At 38.2% G+C, this 16,953-nt stretch overlaps 1 protein-coding gene across 1 annotated transcript; it reads right to left on the minus strand.

The window, feature by feature from the left end:
* Positions 1–8,487: 8,487 nt before the first annotated feature.
* On the minus strand, positions 8,488–9,148 carry LOC121055050 (zinc finger protein GIS-like). The gene has a single exon (XM_040526474.1). It carries the CDS (start codon positions 9,043–9,045, stop codon positions 8,590–8,592), a length of 456 nt encoding a protein of 151 aa, XP_040382408.1. The 5' UTR covers positions 9,046–9,148; the 3' UTR covers positions 8,488–8,589.
* Positions 9,149–16,953: the final 7,805 nt, after the last annotated feature.

Below are 16,953 nucleotides of genomic sequence, written 5' to 3' on the forward strand. Positions count from 1 at the left end.
GTTATATCTCTTGAAAACTTTCTTAGGTTTATTTTTTCCTGTGATGCAATACGAGATCGAACATCTCTTCTCGTTTCATGTCTTTTTATATTCGTCTAGGACTACAAAAAAATCATTTGTTCCGAATCTATTATAAACAACTAAACAAACACCCATAAAAATATAAGCATTTCTATATTTTTATCAGCGATTAAGGATAAAAATAAAAGACTGTAATACCTCTTGATAAAAAAATAAATGAGAGTGAAAGGACAAGTGGAGGTAAAATAGGAAAAAAAATTGAATGAGAAACAATTGGTGGGATATATACTGCTACGAATAGTATCAAAAATACTTATATTTTCTACAAGATTTAAATCCCAGAAACATTTACCTTTAATTTGAAATGGAGAATGGAGGATGTACATACACGACAAAAAAAAACGATGCCCATTAAATTGGTCTCATTATATTAATATGCCCACGTACATCGGTCGATCCTATGGAAAAAAAATAGCATGCACAACATGAAGAGTGCAGGAGAAATAATAATACATTTATATCCTTCCCATCGAGACTATAATGACAAAATTATTTTAAAATAGAGAGCGAGACTAGAAAAATAAATTTATTTTAGTATGAACGAGAGCAGACAGGAGATGCATATTCGCATGTTAGCGTCAACAATTAATTAGTGGCTATAACCCCGATCGGTCTCGGAAAAGAAAATTAAGTGGCAACCAAGTTGAGACTAACCACACACCAAACCTTACTGCCCATATGTATTGGAACTCTCTGTACGTACTCCTAATTAAATAATTTTCTCGTCGGGAAAGTTTAGTATTTCTTGATCGAGATTTTAATGCACAACAGATGATTTTCTAATAATAAATATATTATATTCTAGACCTCTTACAAGCATATGGACACGATTTGTGGAGTTAAAAGCCGTGAATTAAAGCAGTAGGTGATGGTACAATAACCCCCGTCTATCTTAATTAGAAAATTAAATCACTAACATGAGAAAAACAAACATATGCATGTGCCCGGGATGTGCAGTTCCCCCGTGTGTAATTTTGAGCTGGCTTAACTAAATAAATTGAATTTTATTTAGTAATAAAACTAGGTTTATTTAATTAAAATACAATCAGCTATAAATTATCCGTGGGTTGAACCACGGTCATCCACAGCAAGCCCAATATTTTGTCATCCAATTTTGGGAACTCTTTCACCGTTATCAATTCTAAATGTATGATCGATCTGGCTGAAATTTCGTTGTTGCAAGATTGACCAATTAAGTACCTTAAATCCAATGAACCGCTTTATTTAAGATGGAATAACACAAATATGTACATGAATACATCTAAACATGTAAAAAGTAAACCACAAAACTCACATGTAAATAGTTATATAATTAAAGTATTAGGCGAGAGCGATCTTATGACATGTTTTAATAATGAATTGATTACAAGTTAAAGAGCCTAATTAATGGTGATTTATGACTGCTCGTGAAGTTTGCCACACATTGAGCTCAATTATAATTCATCTTTGCAATGGCCAACGTTAAGATACAACAGTATTATTTTGCCGGCAAAGCGTAGGGCCGGTCTAAAATGGACAGATGCAACAAACCACTGTTATTGTTCGTATGCGAGACGTGACAAAGGGAAAATATGTGTGGACATTAATAATATTTTTTTAAGTAGCATAATCATAGAAAAAAATCTGATTTAAAACACACTGGAACCACAAACTGTTATTTTGAAGAAAAAAACTAATGCTGATTTTTGAAGGATCAGTGGGTTCAATTATGTTTTTTTAGTAGGGCTAGACTGCAGCTTTGTGTCTCTTGGTTGATGCAAGAGATGCTTTTCCATGAAAGCTACCTCTATATAAATCCATAGGTTCTTCGTCTTTTTCATCGTTATCTTCTCGCTATAAGGAAATATATAGTCATCATCTAATAATTGTTATTGATAGGTATCGTATATAGGTTTCCTTGACATTACTTCTCACTTGCGTAACGCTTCATGACATATCCAATTTACCCAAACGTAACTAAGTTATTTTACGTCTTAATTTTTATCTTATTCTTACTATTAATTTCTTCCACCCACAGATATGCTAATCCCTCCGCCCTTGAACTTGGATGTGAGTGAATTAAATTCTATTATTGATCGTGTACTATATATGCGGCAACTAGATGGCGACCACGCATATATACATATGGATGCATAATCCAAGCTGTGAGATTTTCATTTCTAGGGACAAAAAAAAAAGATTCTTTTCTGTCACTAGCCAGCACTGTGAGAGCAAACTGCTGGATCTGTCGAGAACTAAATTAATCCATGTATGTCTTTTTGTGGTTGGGCCTTCGCCTCCTCCGATGGAACACGCACACCCTGGAGCTTGCATGGAATTATTGGCTTTGATTTGTCAAACTACATATGCATGCTTGGTGAAAATGCACTACCTTTGTTTTTTATTTAACGATATTGGCTTTTTATTTATATTTAACCTTTTATCTTACTTAAAGTATATAAATAATAAATTATTATTATTATTATTTAGTAATAAATTAAATGATAATAAAATAATTATTAATTATATAAAAATTTTAAATAAGACGGATTGTTAAACTTAGATCCAAAAGCCAACGGCACGAAACAAAAGAAAAGTAGGGTAATATATGTTGTCGTTGCGCTGAATTAATGCATGTCGATCAGTTAAGAGAGCTTTACAGAAACAACCTCATTATTATTGGATTATAATTTGCTGTGATTGGTCGATCATCTCTCAACATGCACAATATCTATCTATCGATCGATCGATGGTTCAACAAGAAGATATGGATTGATCATCTCGAGCTAGCGACCGATCGACGACATCGAAACAAATTAGTCTCTCTCTCTCCCATCGCAAGGAGAGAAAACAACAAGAACATGCATGTACAGGTCTCGATCTGTCCATCTCTGCTTGCTTCCGGCCGGCCGGCGAGATTCGCCGCCGCGCGCGTCCACCGCCGACGGCGGGCCACCCTCCGGGCCCGGCCTGGATCTCTCCCCTTGTCGCCATATTAATGTGGGTGCAGGTACCACAGCTTAATTTCTCGCTGCACTGTGACCTTTTGCACGAACAACTCTGGCTTCAGTACGTTATATGTATTATGTATTGGCTGACTCTGATGTATAATACTAATAGTAGAATTTAATCTATATTATTGATATATTTTTATTGAACGATTTTGATTAAATTATATATCAATATTAGGTGCAGTAGAAATTTAAACGGGTAATATCGTTCGTGATCTTTATACCAGGAGGCTGCGAGAGTATACGAAATTAATGCATCATGCATGGATATTGCAGTCAGGCTCAGCCCCCCCCCCCCCCCCCCCCCAAAAAAAAAACACAGTGCTGAATATAATTGTGATCAAACCGCAGAATTTCTTTATTGGATGGGAATTTATTCCCCTGACGCACTGATCGAAACTATTTTTTCTTCTCCTCTAGTATAAATGGACAAAAAAAAATCACATCTTCTTGCTTTAATCTAGTCGCTCGATACGACTTCCCGTAATTTGGATGTCTCGATCTGAGTTGACACCCACCTACATAAATTGGTACTATTTCCTTAATGGATGCGCATAAATCTAAAATGGCCTATATCACTCTCGTGTATTTTCGCTTCTTTCTATGCTTATAAGTCAACATTTAAATTTTAGACCTTAAATTTAGAATTGATTTGATATTTTTCACCAAACTTTATTTTTCAGCCTTAATTAGCTTTTAGATCACTAGGAATACGAATATAATTTTTTTATTCATAAAATATTTTTTGATCGCAAATAAACCGTTTTGCATTTTCCATAAAAAGCCAAACAATCGCCCCTATATTTGGATCTAGGAATAACTAGAGAAAAGTCAGCATAAGAATTGAAACTTCAAAGATCACTCATCTAATCTTTTGCTCAACACTACCAATTTGATCATGTGGTCCATCCACCCTATTAACTAGCTTGGCTTTGGATGTGCCTTATCATCGGCTATCATCGAACATAGGGCAGGGCGTACCCTGGCCTTAATCTTTACATGCCGACATTAGCAACAGGAATGGCCTATACATCACTACTGCATAAAACCACATTATAGTCGATTAGAAAGGCTCATTAGTTAGTGTCGGCTCCCTAACCAGCACTACTCGTTTGGCATTGATCAAAAGGGCCGGCATGCATCAGCCCTGGTTCTTCCAGCAATCATTTGGAGTTAAACAAAAGTAACCGGTGCTTCCAGTCAAAAAAGGCATTACACAAAATGGAAAAGCTGATCATTCTACTAACATATCCAGTCGAATCGATCCTTAAGAGCAATGATGGATGTTCTATAACCAATCACAACAGACATAATTCAGCACAAAATTAACACTGAAACTCATAAAGTTCACTTGTGATATTGCAGATCATGTATCTCACCTTTCGTGGCGAAAGGGGGCGAGCTCGGAGCACTACTCGGTTGTGATTGCCTCCCCATTCTTCCGCCAACACTTAGATTGTATTTCGCATCTTCTACCGCTCTCCCCATTCTACCCTCTACACTTAGATCGACACTGATAGGCCTCCGCGAACCCTCTAGCACGGCAAAAAAAAAACACCCGGCACAAATGAGATATCATCTGTGCTAGTTAGAAGGAAAACTCGGCACAGATAGAATACCTACGTATATGTGCCGGTTGCATGTAAGATTTGGCACAAATGAACAATCATTTTTGTCGGGTTTTATTTGGAAATATTCATTTGTACTGGTTTACTCCAAACCTGGCTCATTCTCTCACTCATTTAGTTGTGCCTAACATATAAAGTTGGCTCATTCTCTCGCTCTCTACCACAGGCTGTCTGCGCCGTTTCTCTATTCCCATTCTCTCCTCGTCTCCACATGTTCGACAAGTGGTCGGCGTTGGCTCCTCAGTGACCAGGCGGCGGAAGCTCTTTAGCGAGTGAGAGGCAGCTCCAAGACACGTGAGTGGCGCACAACGGCAACCTCAATAAGCGAGTGGCAGAGGCTCCTTGGCGAGCAGTGGTGGCGGCAGGTAAAAGCGAGCACCGACAGTCTCCTTAGCCTCCACAAATCCGGATGTGCCACAAACCCTCGGCCTCCTCTAAGGCCCATGCCACCGCCGATGGGCCCGCACTCCCCACACGTAGCTCCAACGAGTTCTCGTTACCCCCTTCTCTGTAGGTTATCAATGTTAAGGTCTATGTTATCTAGATCTAGGTTATCCACGAGTTCAACTCAAGTCCATCATATCTAGATATGTGATTTTGAAGTTTGATTCAGATGAATTTGTGATCTGTGAGTGGGTCATTCTATGATTTTGAGGATGATTTGGATTTAGCTAGCTCGATTCGAGTCGATTGATGCTTTCTTTATTAATTGGGAAACTATCGATGCTGGGTGTAAGAACCAGCATTGATGAGTAGGTCTCATCAGTGCCAGGTCCATACTCGACACTGATGAGATTGAAGACATGACACAAATGGTTTCTTCTATGGTAGTGCTAGTTTTATTCTCTCGCAAAAATGGGTTTGTCTTTGAAGCAAAAGAGATCATTAATAATGAATCATATTCCTGTTGGAATGAATCTGAAATGGCACATAAACCGGTGATCTAAAAGGCATATAGCAAATTAATAATTGAGAAATTACAGGACCACTTGGAGGCATAAGAAACGACAATGCTGCTGCTGTCAAGTTTGGATCCCTTGGATTTACACATAACCCACCAAATGGATTTCAGTAAATCTAGGCCGTCCCCTCTTTTGGTAAATCACGTCAGTAATCAAATGGTTTGTTATTACCCATACAAATTAGATTGACATAACTAAATTTTTTATAATGACAAGCTATATCTAGGTGATGAAATTGCTTTACAATGGTACATGTTCGTTTGCTATTTGTGATACCAAATTCTAAAACATTGTGGACGATTTAATTGGTTTTTTTAATTAACCCTTACAATAACATGTTTCAGCCCCATCTGATTTATTATCCATGAATCAATCAATATGTTTTATTTTTATTGTTACATTCATTACAATCAATCATATGAATCGAGCGAGCGCGGAAAATCTTAGACCCTGTTTGGATACTATATGACTTTTTTTTAGTCCCTATCACTAGGCCTGCTAATGGGTTGGATGGAAATGGGTTAAATGGGTTGGTTTTAATTTGAATTGTGTTTGGTTGGGTGCAAATGGATTGTAACTTCAAATGGTCTGGATTGGATTGGGTTAAAGAGACAAATGGATCGGTATGGACTGGATTTGGTTAGGTTATTTTAGGTTCTAAATGGATTTAACCCGTGAAGGGTAAATGGATCTTTTAATTAGATAGCTAATGGATAAGATAATAGACATATGTGGGCCCATATATAGAAATCGATCAAACAAAGTCCCTAGATCACGATGGAAACAGAAGTAACACCAATCAATCAGTCTACTTTAGTAAAGCTAGTAGCCAGCATTGCTGGTTAGTGGGTGCGGCAGGTCAGGAAGCCACGTGGCGCACAGCCACTGGGCGGCAGTGCTCGAGCATGATGACGGGGACCGCGCCAACTCCGTACAAAAACTGAGCTGGCGAGATCCTTACCATCCATCTTACTACCTCAGCAGAACGAAAATACTGCAATACACACAAGCATAACGATAACAATGTATCGATCAATCAATTATAAATACCCTTATACGCAGAGTTCACTCTGTTCCACAGTATAACAACAATCTAGTACTAGACGTGGCGTATGTTAATAATATTATACGGTATATCGTATTTTGTATTAGGTTGCTATAATTTAAGAGAAATATCAAAGTTCACCGAGAGAACGTATCTTAGTTAAACCCGATTTGTAATATATGTACAACTCCATTCAATTTATAATGCAAGACTTTCTATTATTATTATTATTATTATTATTTAGATTAATATAAATACTAATTAAACTAGACACATACATAAAATATAATTGATTAAAGAATTAATTTAGACCGGTATTAGAAAGTCTTACAATATAAAAATATATATATAGAACAAATACATCGGCAGTAATTATGTATTTCGCTTGTTGAAGAAAAATGCATACAACAGATTTATAAATGAAAAATAATTCGTGTCTAGAAGGAGAGCATGTCCGTATTTGTAATAAGACCAAATCCTTTTTATCTATAGAGGCATACATAAAAGCTACTCTCACTGTTCACGGTGTAAGACTTTTTAGGCCTGTCTAGATTCATATCAATTATATGTATTTATCAATGGATGAATTTAGACGATGGTAAACGGATGTCGTGTACTTTAGGATCGAAGGAGCAGTGCGTGTGTTTGCTATGTGCAACTATATATTAGGCCCTGTTTAGTTTCCAAAAATTTTTACTCAAAAACATCACATCAAATTTTTGGACACCTAAATAAACATAGATAAATCGAAAAACTAATTGCACAGTTGTGTGAGAAATCATGAGACGAATCTTTTGAGCCTAATTAGGACACCCATAAGTGCTACGGTATCCCACATGCGCTAATGACAGATTAATTAGGCTCAAAAGATTCGTTTTGCGGTTTCCATGCCAGCTGTGAAATTCGTTTTTTTATTCTTGTCCAAAAACCCCTTCCGACGTCTGATCAAACGTGTTGATGTGACATGCAAAAATTTTTATTTCACCGACTAAACACCCCTTAATTAAGGATATTAAAGACGATTTAATTTGTTGCGATGGGAGACATCGATCGAGGTCATAGGCAGGGGGGGTACCAGTCAGTCAGTCACACGGACGTACGAAGGGCTTGTCGCCACATACTCCAGTCCACAGGCGTGCATGTGCCCACCATTAATGAGCAGTGCTTGCCGGCCGGCGTGGAAAAGTCAGCCTCTTATTAAATTATTGCAACAAAATGACCTAACGGTTGATGCTACGCTCCAGCTAGCTTGGAAAAGTCAGCTAACATATAGTATGTACTACTATAATCTGTCTCTCCAGTTTTCTCGTTTAGAAAACTACTTGTATAAGTTAATAACTGTAAAAAAATATTTAATTGTATAAGTTAAGCCTTAAAAACTAGTTTGGTTTTATTTATTTCTCGTATATATACTGTAACAGAAAACTATAGTTAAAGGGGTCGATTTTGGAGACGTTATCATTTATCAAAACTGCAGGAGTAACTAATGATGAATATTCATGCATCCCGGCGATCATCGATCACTGCTTAGCTAGAGCGAGCTTAATTTATTAAATAAATAAGTTATTTAGCTTAATTTAGTTTATTTGCCAAGATAGATCATGGTAAAAATGCTGGTATATATATGTAAACAAAATACAATATTTTGACGGAAGAATATTAGTTGTCCGGCCCTTTGGTTATACGTACATATGTATGTTTTGCTTAATAACAATGAAACATGGAAGTAAATGTGTTGGAGCGGACGAATAATGGAAATCGCACATTTTATACAGGAGAGGTGATATATACACACAGAATACGTACATACACTGGATAAGAAGAAATGATCAAGAAAGGTAATTAAATTTACGTTTGCCATACAAGATTATATAGCTATATAGCTAGAGCCTCAGCTGGAGGTCGAGCTTCTCGCCGCCGACGAAGACGACGGTATCTCCGCCGTCCACGTCCTTCTCCGAGGCGCCCTCAGAGCCCATCCGCCAGCAGCCAAGGCCGTGCCTGGACCTGGGCGTCGTCGCCAAGAGCAGCCTGCGCTCCTCCGCGCCGCCGTGGGAAGCCCCGGCGACGATGGTCGTCTTCGCGGCGGCAGGATTGCAGCCGGAGCCCGGGACGACGCCCCTCCACCTCCAGGCGTCCGGCTCCGGCTCCGCGGCGGAGTACTGTTCGTGGCCGCCGTAGACGTAGGGGTTGTTCCAGGCGCCGGCGACGCGCTCCTTCTTGTGCGCGTTCTGGTGGCCGCCGAGGGCCTGCGACTTGAGGAACGTCTTGCTGCAGAAGAGGCACGGGAACAGCCGCGCGCCGCCGCCGCCGCCCGCTCGACGACGAGAAGGCTCCATAAATGAATATATAAAAGATCCAATATATGCTAATGAGTACTATATTCTTTGTGGCTAGCTACTGGAGTAGCTTCGATCGATAAATGGAAGAACGGATATGAAGCTTTTTAACTATATTGGGGAAGCAAGAGATGCAGCTAGCCTGCATCGCAGCAGGAGTATATATCGGCATCTATCCATCATCATCTTTTCGTTTTTGCTTATAAACCCAATTTTAAATTTTTAATTTTAAATTTAAAGTTGATTTTAAGAATTTTTTATTGTAGTTTATTTTTTAGCCTTGATTTTTTTATCGGTAAGAACACATGTAGAAAATATTTATTCACAAATTATATTCGTTTGCGATTATATCATTGGTTTGTCCCTCAAAAAGCCAAACGGCCACCCCTTAATTAAATATGTGGGACGGTGGTGTGATAACTTAAACACAACAATATTTATGTGGAACAATGCAAGGTGAGGTCTACATGGACATAGGGACTATTTAGGGGAGCTTTTCCAAACAACACAGTTTCTGATAATCTAGAGTTACAGAATCCAGAAAATAAACTAGGAGTCAAAAGCTGAGAAATATTTTTTTTAAGATTATGAGCAACAGACTTCTCATCAACTACTTCTCAGAATCTTAAGCCCCCCAATATGCCCATAGAGATGAATGAGTTGCTCATATACATGGATATAACTAGCTAGGTTTTCATTCACCCAAAAATACCCACAAGTTTAGTACTCCCTCCCGATGTTTTTTTGACGTTGGCTAGTGCATATAGAGGGAGTACTGTTGTGCATTTGATGATACTACTTTGGAGTTCGGAACCTCATCTATTTAATGGTCTAATGGTTACTTAGTGCCTGTTCCGTTCCTAATTTTTTTTCAAAAAACATCACATCAAATCTTTTGACACATAAATAGAGCATTAAACATAAATAAAAAAGAAACTAATTGCACAGTTAGGGAGAAACATAAGATGAATTAATCTTTTGAGCCTAATTAGTCTATAATTAGCCATAAGTGCTACAACATACCACATGTACTAATGACGGATTAATTAGGCTCAAAAGATTTGCTTTTTCATTCTTGTCCAAAAACTCCTTTCGACTTCTGGTCAAACGTTCGACGTGACACCTAAAAATTTTCTTTTCATGAACTAAACATGGCCTTAGTTCCGGATGAGATGTGTCATTGCAAAAAAATTTGAATTTGTTTGAATCGAGTAAAATATTGGTTGATTTTCAATCAGAAATATCGTTTTTATGCATTATGAATATAGAGTTGTATCCTCGTAATTGGTACAACCTACAAGTCCTTACACCCACCATGTCACGAACCGTAATAAATATTTAGTCCACCTTGCTATGATACTTCTCAATTACTATATGTTATTGGTGACTGTCCGTCATCCTTAAATTTAGGTCTAGAATGATTCTGGAGCATATATATATATATATATACATATATATGGGGTTGTTTAGTTGGCAAAAATTTTTGCTGATGGGGTCACATCAAACGTTTTACCGGATGTCGGAAGAGGATTTCGGATATGAATGGAAAAACAAATTTTAGATTCCGTCTGGAAACCGCGAGACGAATCTTTTGAGTCTAATTAATCCGTCATTAGCACATGTTGGTTACTGTAGCACTTATGGCTAATCATGTCCTAATTAGACTCAAAAGATTCATCACATGATTTCCCCCGTAACCGTGTAATTAGTTTTAATGTTTATGTATATTTAATATTTTATTTAGGTGTCCAAAAATTCGATGTGATGTTTTTGGAAAAAATTTTTAGGGACTAAACAAGGCCTATATACATAAAATCAAGTTCGCCTGCCTGCCTGCCCTAGTAGTACTAGTAACGGAAAGGGAAAATTCCTTGCGTGCACCTTCAAACTTAGGCAATCTCTTATATGCACTTCAAAAATGCCTAGTCCCTTATGTGCCCTCAAAATTTTATTTGGAACCCCTGCATGCCCCTACCGTCACGTCTCCGTCAAATACGTGGGTGTCAGCTTGTCGGATTAAAAAAAAAGACTGAATTGCCCTCTCCATCCCTAGTAACTAGCTCAACTCTCTCATGTCTCTCGTCTCGTCTGGTGGGGGCAACAGATCCGGCCGGCGGCGGCTCTCTCCTCGGCGGCCGCGGTGGCCTCTCCCAGCCCGGGCGACGGTGGCGGCAGTCCCCAGCACTTGTGGCGGCTAGGGCGGCCTATCCCCAACCCGAGCGGCGGTAGTCCCCAAGACCCCAACACGGGCGACGGCGGTGGTCCCTAGCCCGGGCGGCTGGCGTCCTCTCCCCAGCCCAGGCGGTGGTCCCCAGCACGGGAGACGGCGACGGCAGTCCCCCAGCACTAGTGCTGCCTCTCACAACCCGGGCGGCGGCGGCGGCGCCAGCCTCTCCCCAGCCTGGGTGGCGGCGGCAGCAGCTGTTCCTAGCCCAGGACACCACGGTTGCACCATTTCTTCAGAAGAACGATCACTTTATAACAGCACTAAAAAAGGTCTGTAATTGTATGCCTTCGCATCTAGTTTGCCTACTTCATACTAGTTTTCTTGCAAGCCAGGACATTGCATGCTCTGTTGCAGGAACTGACTAATGAATATAGGTTTGTTTCCATACAACAAAAAATCTGCCAACTCTGCACTTATTTTCACATTCTCCATTTTCAATTGGCACAATGGACATTTCAAAGCAAACTAACACTAAAACTAAGGGAGACCTGACGGGAGGGGTATGCAAGGGTTCGAAATAAAATTTTGAGGGCACATAAGGGATTGGACATTTTTAAGGTGCATATAAGGGTTTGGCTGAGTTTAGAGGTGCACACAGAGAATTTTCCCTAACATAAATCATCCTGCAAATTAAAAGCTGCCTGAAAATTAATCTGCAATGGTGTGTTGAAGAGTCGTCATGGCTAGCTGCTGTTGCTACGTACAGTACGCCATATGATAGCAACCACGACGGACAAGCAAGCTAGCTAGGACGGACGACAGAGAGAGATGTTGGAGTCTTGGACATGATCGATACTACTGTACTATATAGATACAGTAGATGCCTTTTGGTACGTACGTTCGTTGATGCTTGCCCTCAATTCAGGCACCACTCATTGGAGCTCTCTGCAATAATGTTGTGTCTGCTATTGTTCTTGATTATTGGCCCGCCCAGTCCAGCGCGCGCATTTTATATATATATATATATATACACACACGCACCCTTTTAAATAAGCTATTTATTCTATGTCCTCTCTCTCATAAGGCTCAAACCCTCTCCCACCCCTTTCAAAGGCTCAAAACCTCTCTTCTAACCTGGTCAAAGCACTCTCGCACCGGTCAAACCCGTCATTTGACCTTCCTCCACACCCAACTTTTACCAACTCCCGTCTATTTAAAAAGTGCAGTAACACGAAGCTAAAAATACAGTAACATGCCTTATAAAATACAGGAACAACATCAAAATATAGTCACGACGGATCTAGTTTTTTAAGTTATATTTTTTAACCAATGTGGTGAAAACAGTTTTGAAAAATAATATAAAACACATGAGATATTGCTCTCCAAAAATTGGAAATACACTATTTTTAGCGTGCATTAGTTGTACTGTAACAACAATATAAAGTCATGATGTTACTGTCCTTCTATCATGATGTTACTGTATTTCTGTCACGATGTTACTGCAACCGTGCAACACACGTGTTACTGCACGTATATCGCGATGTTACTGTATATCTATCATGATATTACTGTAATTGTACAGTAACAATATATATTTTATAGTAACATAAAGCTATTACTGTATAGGAGGCGCATCATTACTGCACATATAGATATTTCTTAAGATTTTGAACTTTAAATAACTTTATCTCTCACCTCATATATTATTTTTTAATAACTTTTGTACTATATTGTTTGAAAAAATTGTTCTAAAAAAGTAGATCCCTCATGGATATGTTTCGATGTTGTTACTGCAAATTAGTCCTCGTGTTACTGTATTTTTATCGTCGTGTTACTACACAATTTCTGTGAGACGAGAGATAAGCTTAGATAAACATGAGGGGAAGCCCATAAAGAAGTTGACCCACGGGATTAACCCTTTGACCAGCCTTTAAACAAGGTAGGGGTGGTTTTTGGGTCTTAGGAGTAGGGTGGGAGGTAAGATAGGCATTAGGAAGCCTTGGAAGGGAGGGAGGTGTAGAATAGTTTATACTATGGGGTGCACATATTAGTCTTATTATATTTATATATGTATATATATATATATATATATATATATATATATATATATATATATATATATATATATATATATATATATATATATATATATATATATATATATGGTCGTTTGTTTCATCGATCTGCTCCATATTTGGAGTGCAAGTCATAGCCCAATTCGAATTTTGGAACGTTGTTTTGTGAGTTGATTTAAGGAATTTCTCGTTATGGCAGTCATACCGTACCGCAACCACGTACTCCATCTGTCTTAGAAAAAGTTTATGTCCAGTGTTTGATTATCCATCTTATTTAAAAATTTTATTAAAAAATAAAAAAAATTACTTACACGTAAAGTAAAAATATTGAGTGTAATTTTTTTAAAAATAAAACAAAGAGTAAAACATTTTATAAAAAACTGAAAAATAAAGTTATTTTGGGACCGAACGAGTAGTTGATATCTCATCTAAAATTTACTTTTTATGATTGGGTTTTATGTATCTTAAATTTAGAAGACAAAATAAAATGTCTTATAAGCTGATTTTTCTTTTGTCGAACTTTACAATCGATGGGTCTCGAGTGGTACTCAACCATTTACACTATGTATACATGTGGCCATCACATGCCTGACATAGTGTAAAGTTTCTTTCGAGATAATAATATGGTCCTAACTAATATTCTCTTATTAATGAAAACTGTATTACAGAAAATAAGATCATTCTTGTTTGTCCCAAAACAAGTTCCTTTTTAGATAATTAATGTGTTAGAATTTATGAAAGTAGTAAATAAATGTATTGGACGCCGATAAAATGTAGGATAATTGATTAGTATGCGTGGAACGGGGAAAACGAAGTTGTTTTAGAACGGGGAGAGTATATTGTAGGACTAACACTTACAGATCTTTTGAAAGAATCCTTTTTTTTCATTTGAATCACATCTTTTCCTGATCCATGTGATTAAATCCAACTGACTTTGGACTAGTATTAATTTTTTTTTCCCTTACGTGGACACAACATACATTACCCGTGAAGACGACTACTAATATCATACAAAGTGTTGTTTTAAAGGTGGCAGGCAGGACCAATTGGGCCGCGTCATGCACGTGTGCGGTGGGCCCCATGGGCCGTCCGTACGGGCCGCAGTGGAGTGGGCTAGTGTACTGGCTGAGTTTGTCGGTATAGTAGCGTGCGTCTGTGTGTGACGACGCTGACCTCCAACGAAAAGTCAGCAATAATCTTCTGCAATCCGGCTCAAAGCAACGGATGGTTAATGCTACCTCCGTCGTCACGTAATAACATCCTTTTTCGTCGTTCCATATTTAATGTATTTAAAAAAATTATAAAAAAACTTAGAAAAATTAGTCACATAGTATATTCATTAAGAATAAAAATATTAATTGTAAAAAAATTTAAAATAAGACGAAGAGTATCAAAAAACTGAACAGAAAAGTGATAACAAAATAATAGTGTCTGATGTGTGCACAAACAGTCATACCTACTGGCCTCCACTTGGCAACTGAGGCCCCACCACTAGACGGTGGGCCTCACCAGCTGTTGCTGCTGCTTTGTCTTCGTCTTCCTCGGAGTCGAGGAAAGGACAGCACTAAGGTCTTTTTTTTAGTTCCTAAATTTTTTTCTAAATTAAAAACATCACATTTAATTTTTGAACAACTAAATAAAATATTAAATATAGCTGAACCAAAAAACTAATCACAAAGTTATGGAAGAAATCTTGAGATGAATCTTTTGAGCCTAATTAGCCCATAATTAGCCATAAGTGCTACAGTAACCAACATGTACTTAATGACGGATTAATTATGTTCAAAAGATTCGTCTCGCGGTTTATAGGCTAGCCGTGAAATTCGTTTTTTCATCCGTATTAGAAAACCCTAACTGACATTCGGTCAAACATTTAATGTGATACTTCTCACAAAAATTTTCTCAATCTAAACACCACCTAATATCGATTGGTTCTTTACTTTGGTTTTCAACCAGAAACTCGCCAAACCATTAAAATAGTTGCTTCATAACCTCTTTATTACTCCTATATACAGTGTCATTACATGTGACTATACAGATCCATTAAAGAGTAGGATCGATAAAGCGAAAGTAATAATAGTGTTGCCATTATAATATTGCTCTAAGCGGTATTAATTACTCTCTATAATTTGATGTGTGTGTGTATATATATACACTGCATATACAATTTCTTTTGGGTTGAAAGCTCTGACACAGCGTGGAGTCCACACGCATAGCATCTAGAACGTCATTGGACGATGGTGGTAACATGTCTCCGCTTGCATTATGGAGTTTGGCCATTGTTAGCTTCTTCAACAGACTCAAGATAGTGAAGGCGAGTTGACTAGCTACAATATTGTGTCACTAAGAAAAGAGGATGTGTTTGGAACCATGCCAGCTAAGAAATATGTTAGGTCATATATATAACACATATGGACAAGACTAATAAATATGTACGCAAGCAACCGTAATTTAGGATCTTAAACCAAGGTGAATTAAGAGGGAGAATTTGCAACAAATCATTGTATCATAGAAATCTCAAATTGAGAGTGATATTTTGAGGTTTGCAACTTTTGCTTTTCTGGAAGCTAATTGGGCAACCCCGACAATTTGTTGTCCTGCTAGTAGTGCGTCCTCATGACAGTCATGCATCATCCACGATGACAGCGTCTATACATGCCACGAGGGCTGTTCCTCATTAAAATTGTCCTGACTGTCAGAACAGCCACAAAAATGTAGAGGTGGGCGCACGAATTTTCATGATTAACGTCTACAAACAAACACAACAGACTTTATCTGTAGTACGTAGCGAGAAATTGCGTAAATATTGTTTCTCCTATGGCTTGAAATTCGTTGTAGTACTTGTCTTCCTTAAATTAAGAAATAAAATTTCCAAAATCAGAGACTAACCAGTTGATTGAATTTTGCTCACATCACTACTGTCCACGGACACCGAACCAAACTACAAGATAATACGACAAAGCAATTGAAATAAAAAAAAATTGGTCCTTGACCAAATCATCTTTCCCATAACTATCGAAGCAAATCCAGCGGTAGGGATGCCCATGAACGATAAACCTCCAATGCGACGTCTTCAAGAAGACCATGGAATTTAGGATGTCATCGTAGATATTGTAGATACTTGGGATTAGGTTTTCACCCACAAAAATCCACCCTAAGGCATGTAACATCGACATGAATGTGTTTGCCAACCCCCACCCAATTTGGTTGTTCCACATCCGGATGCAACATATTAGTCCTAAACCTAGGGATGCTTCTACGAGGATGAGTTATCAAGGGGAGTCCTACACTTGCCACCTCCTTCGATATAGCATGCAGATTGGCCATGCCCGACGTCTCTCTTACTACCCCCCCTCTCCCTCCCTCAAGAGGTCCTCTAGCATGGCAAAACTTATTAGCTACTCCCTCCGTTTCGTAATGTAAGACTTTCTAGCATTGACTAGATTCATATGGATGCTAATGAATCTAGACACATATATAAATTATATACATTTATCAATAAATGAATTTAGGCAAGGCTAGAGAGTCTTATAATATGAAACGGAGGCAGTAGTTTGGTATGTTTAATTTATGGGAATTGCACTGCCATTCCTCAACTCTGAAATTGAGTCTACATAATGTCTCCCATCATTTCAAAGTTACAATTGTTGATATATACATGCCAAA

The sequence above is a fragment of the Oryza brachyantha genome, chromosome 7, assembly GCF_000231095.2.
Source record: "Oryza brachyantha chromosome 7, ObraRS2, whole genome shotgun sequence".
NCBI lineage: Eukaryota > Viridiplantae > Streptophyta > Magnoliopsida > Poales > Poaceae > Oryza > Oryza brachyantha.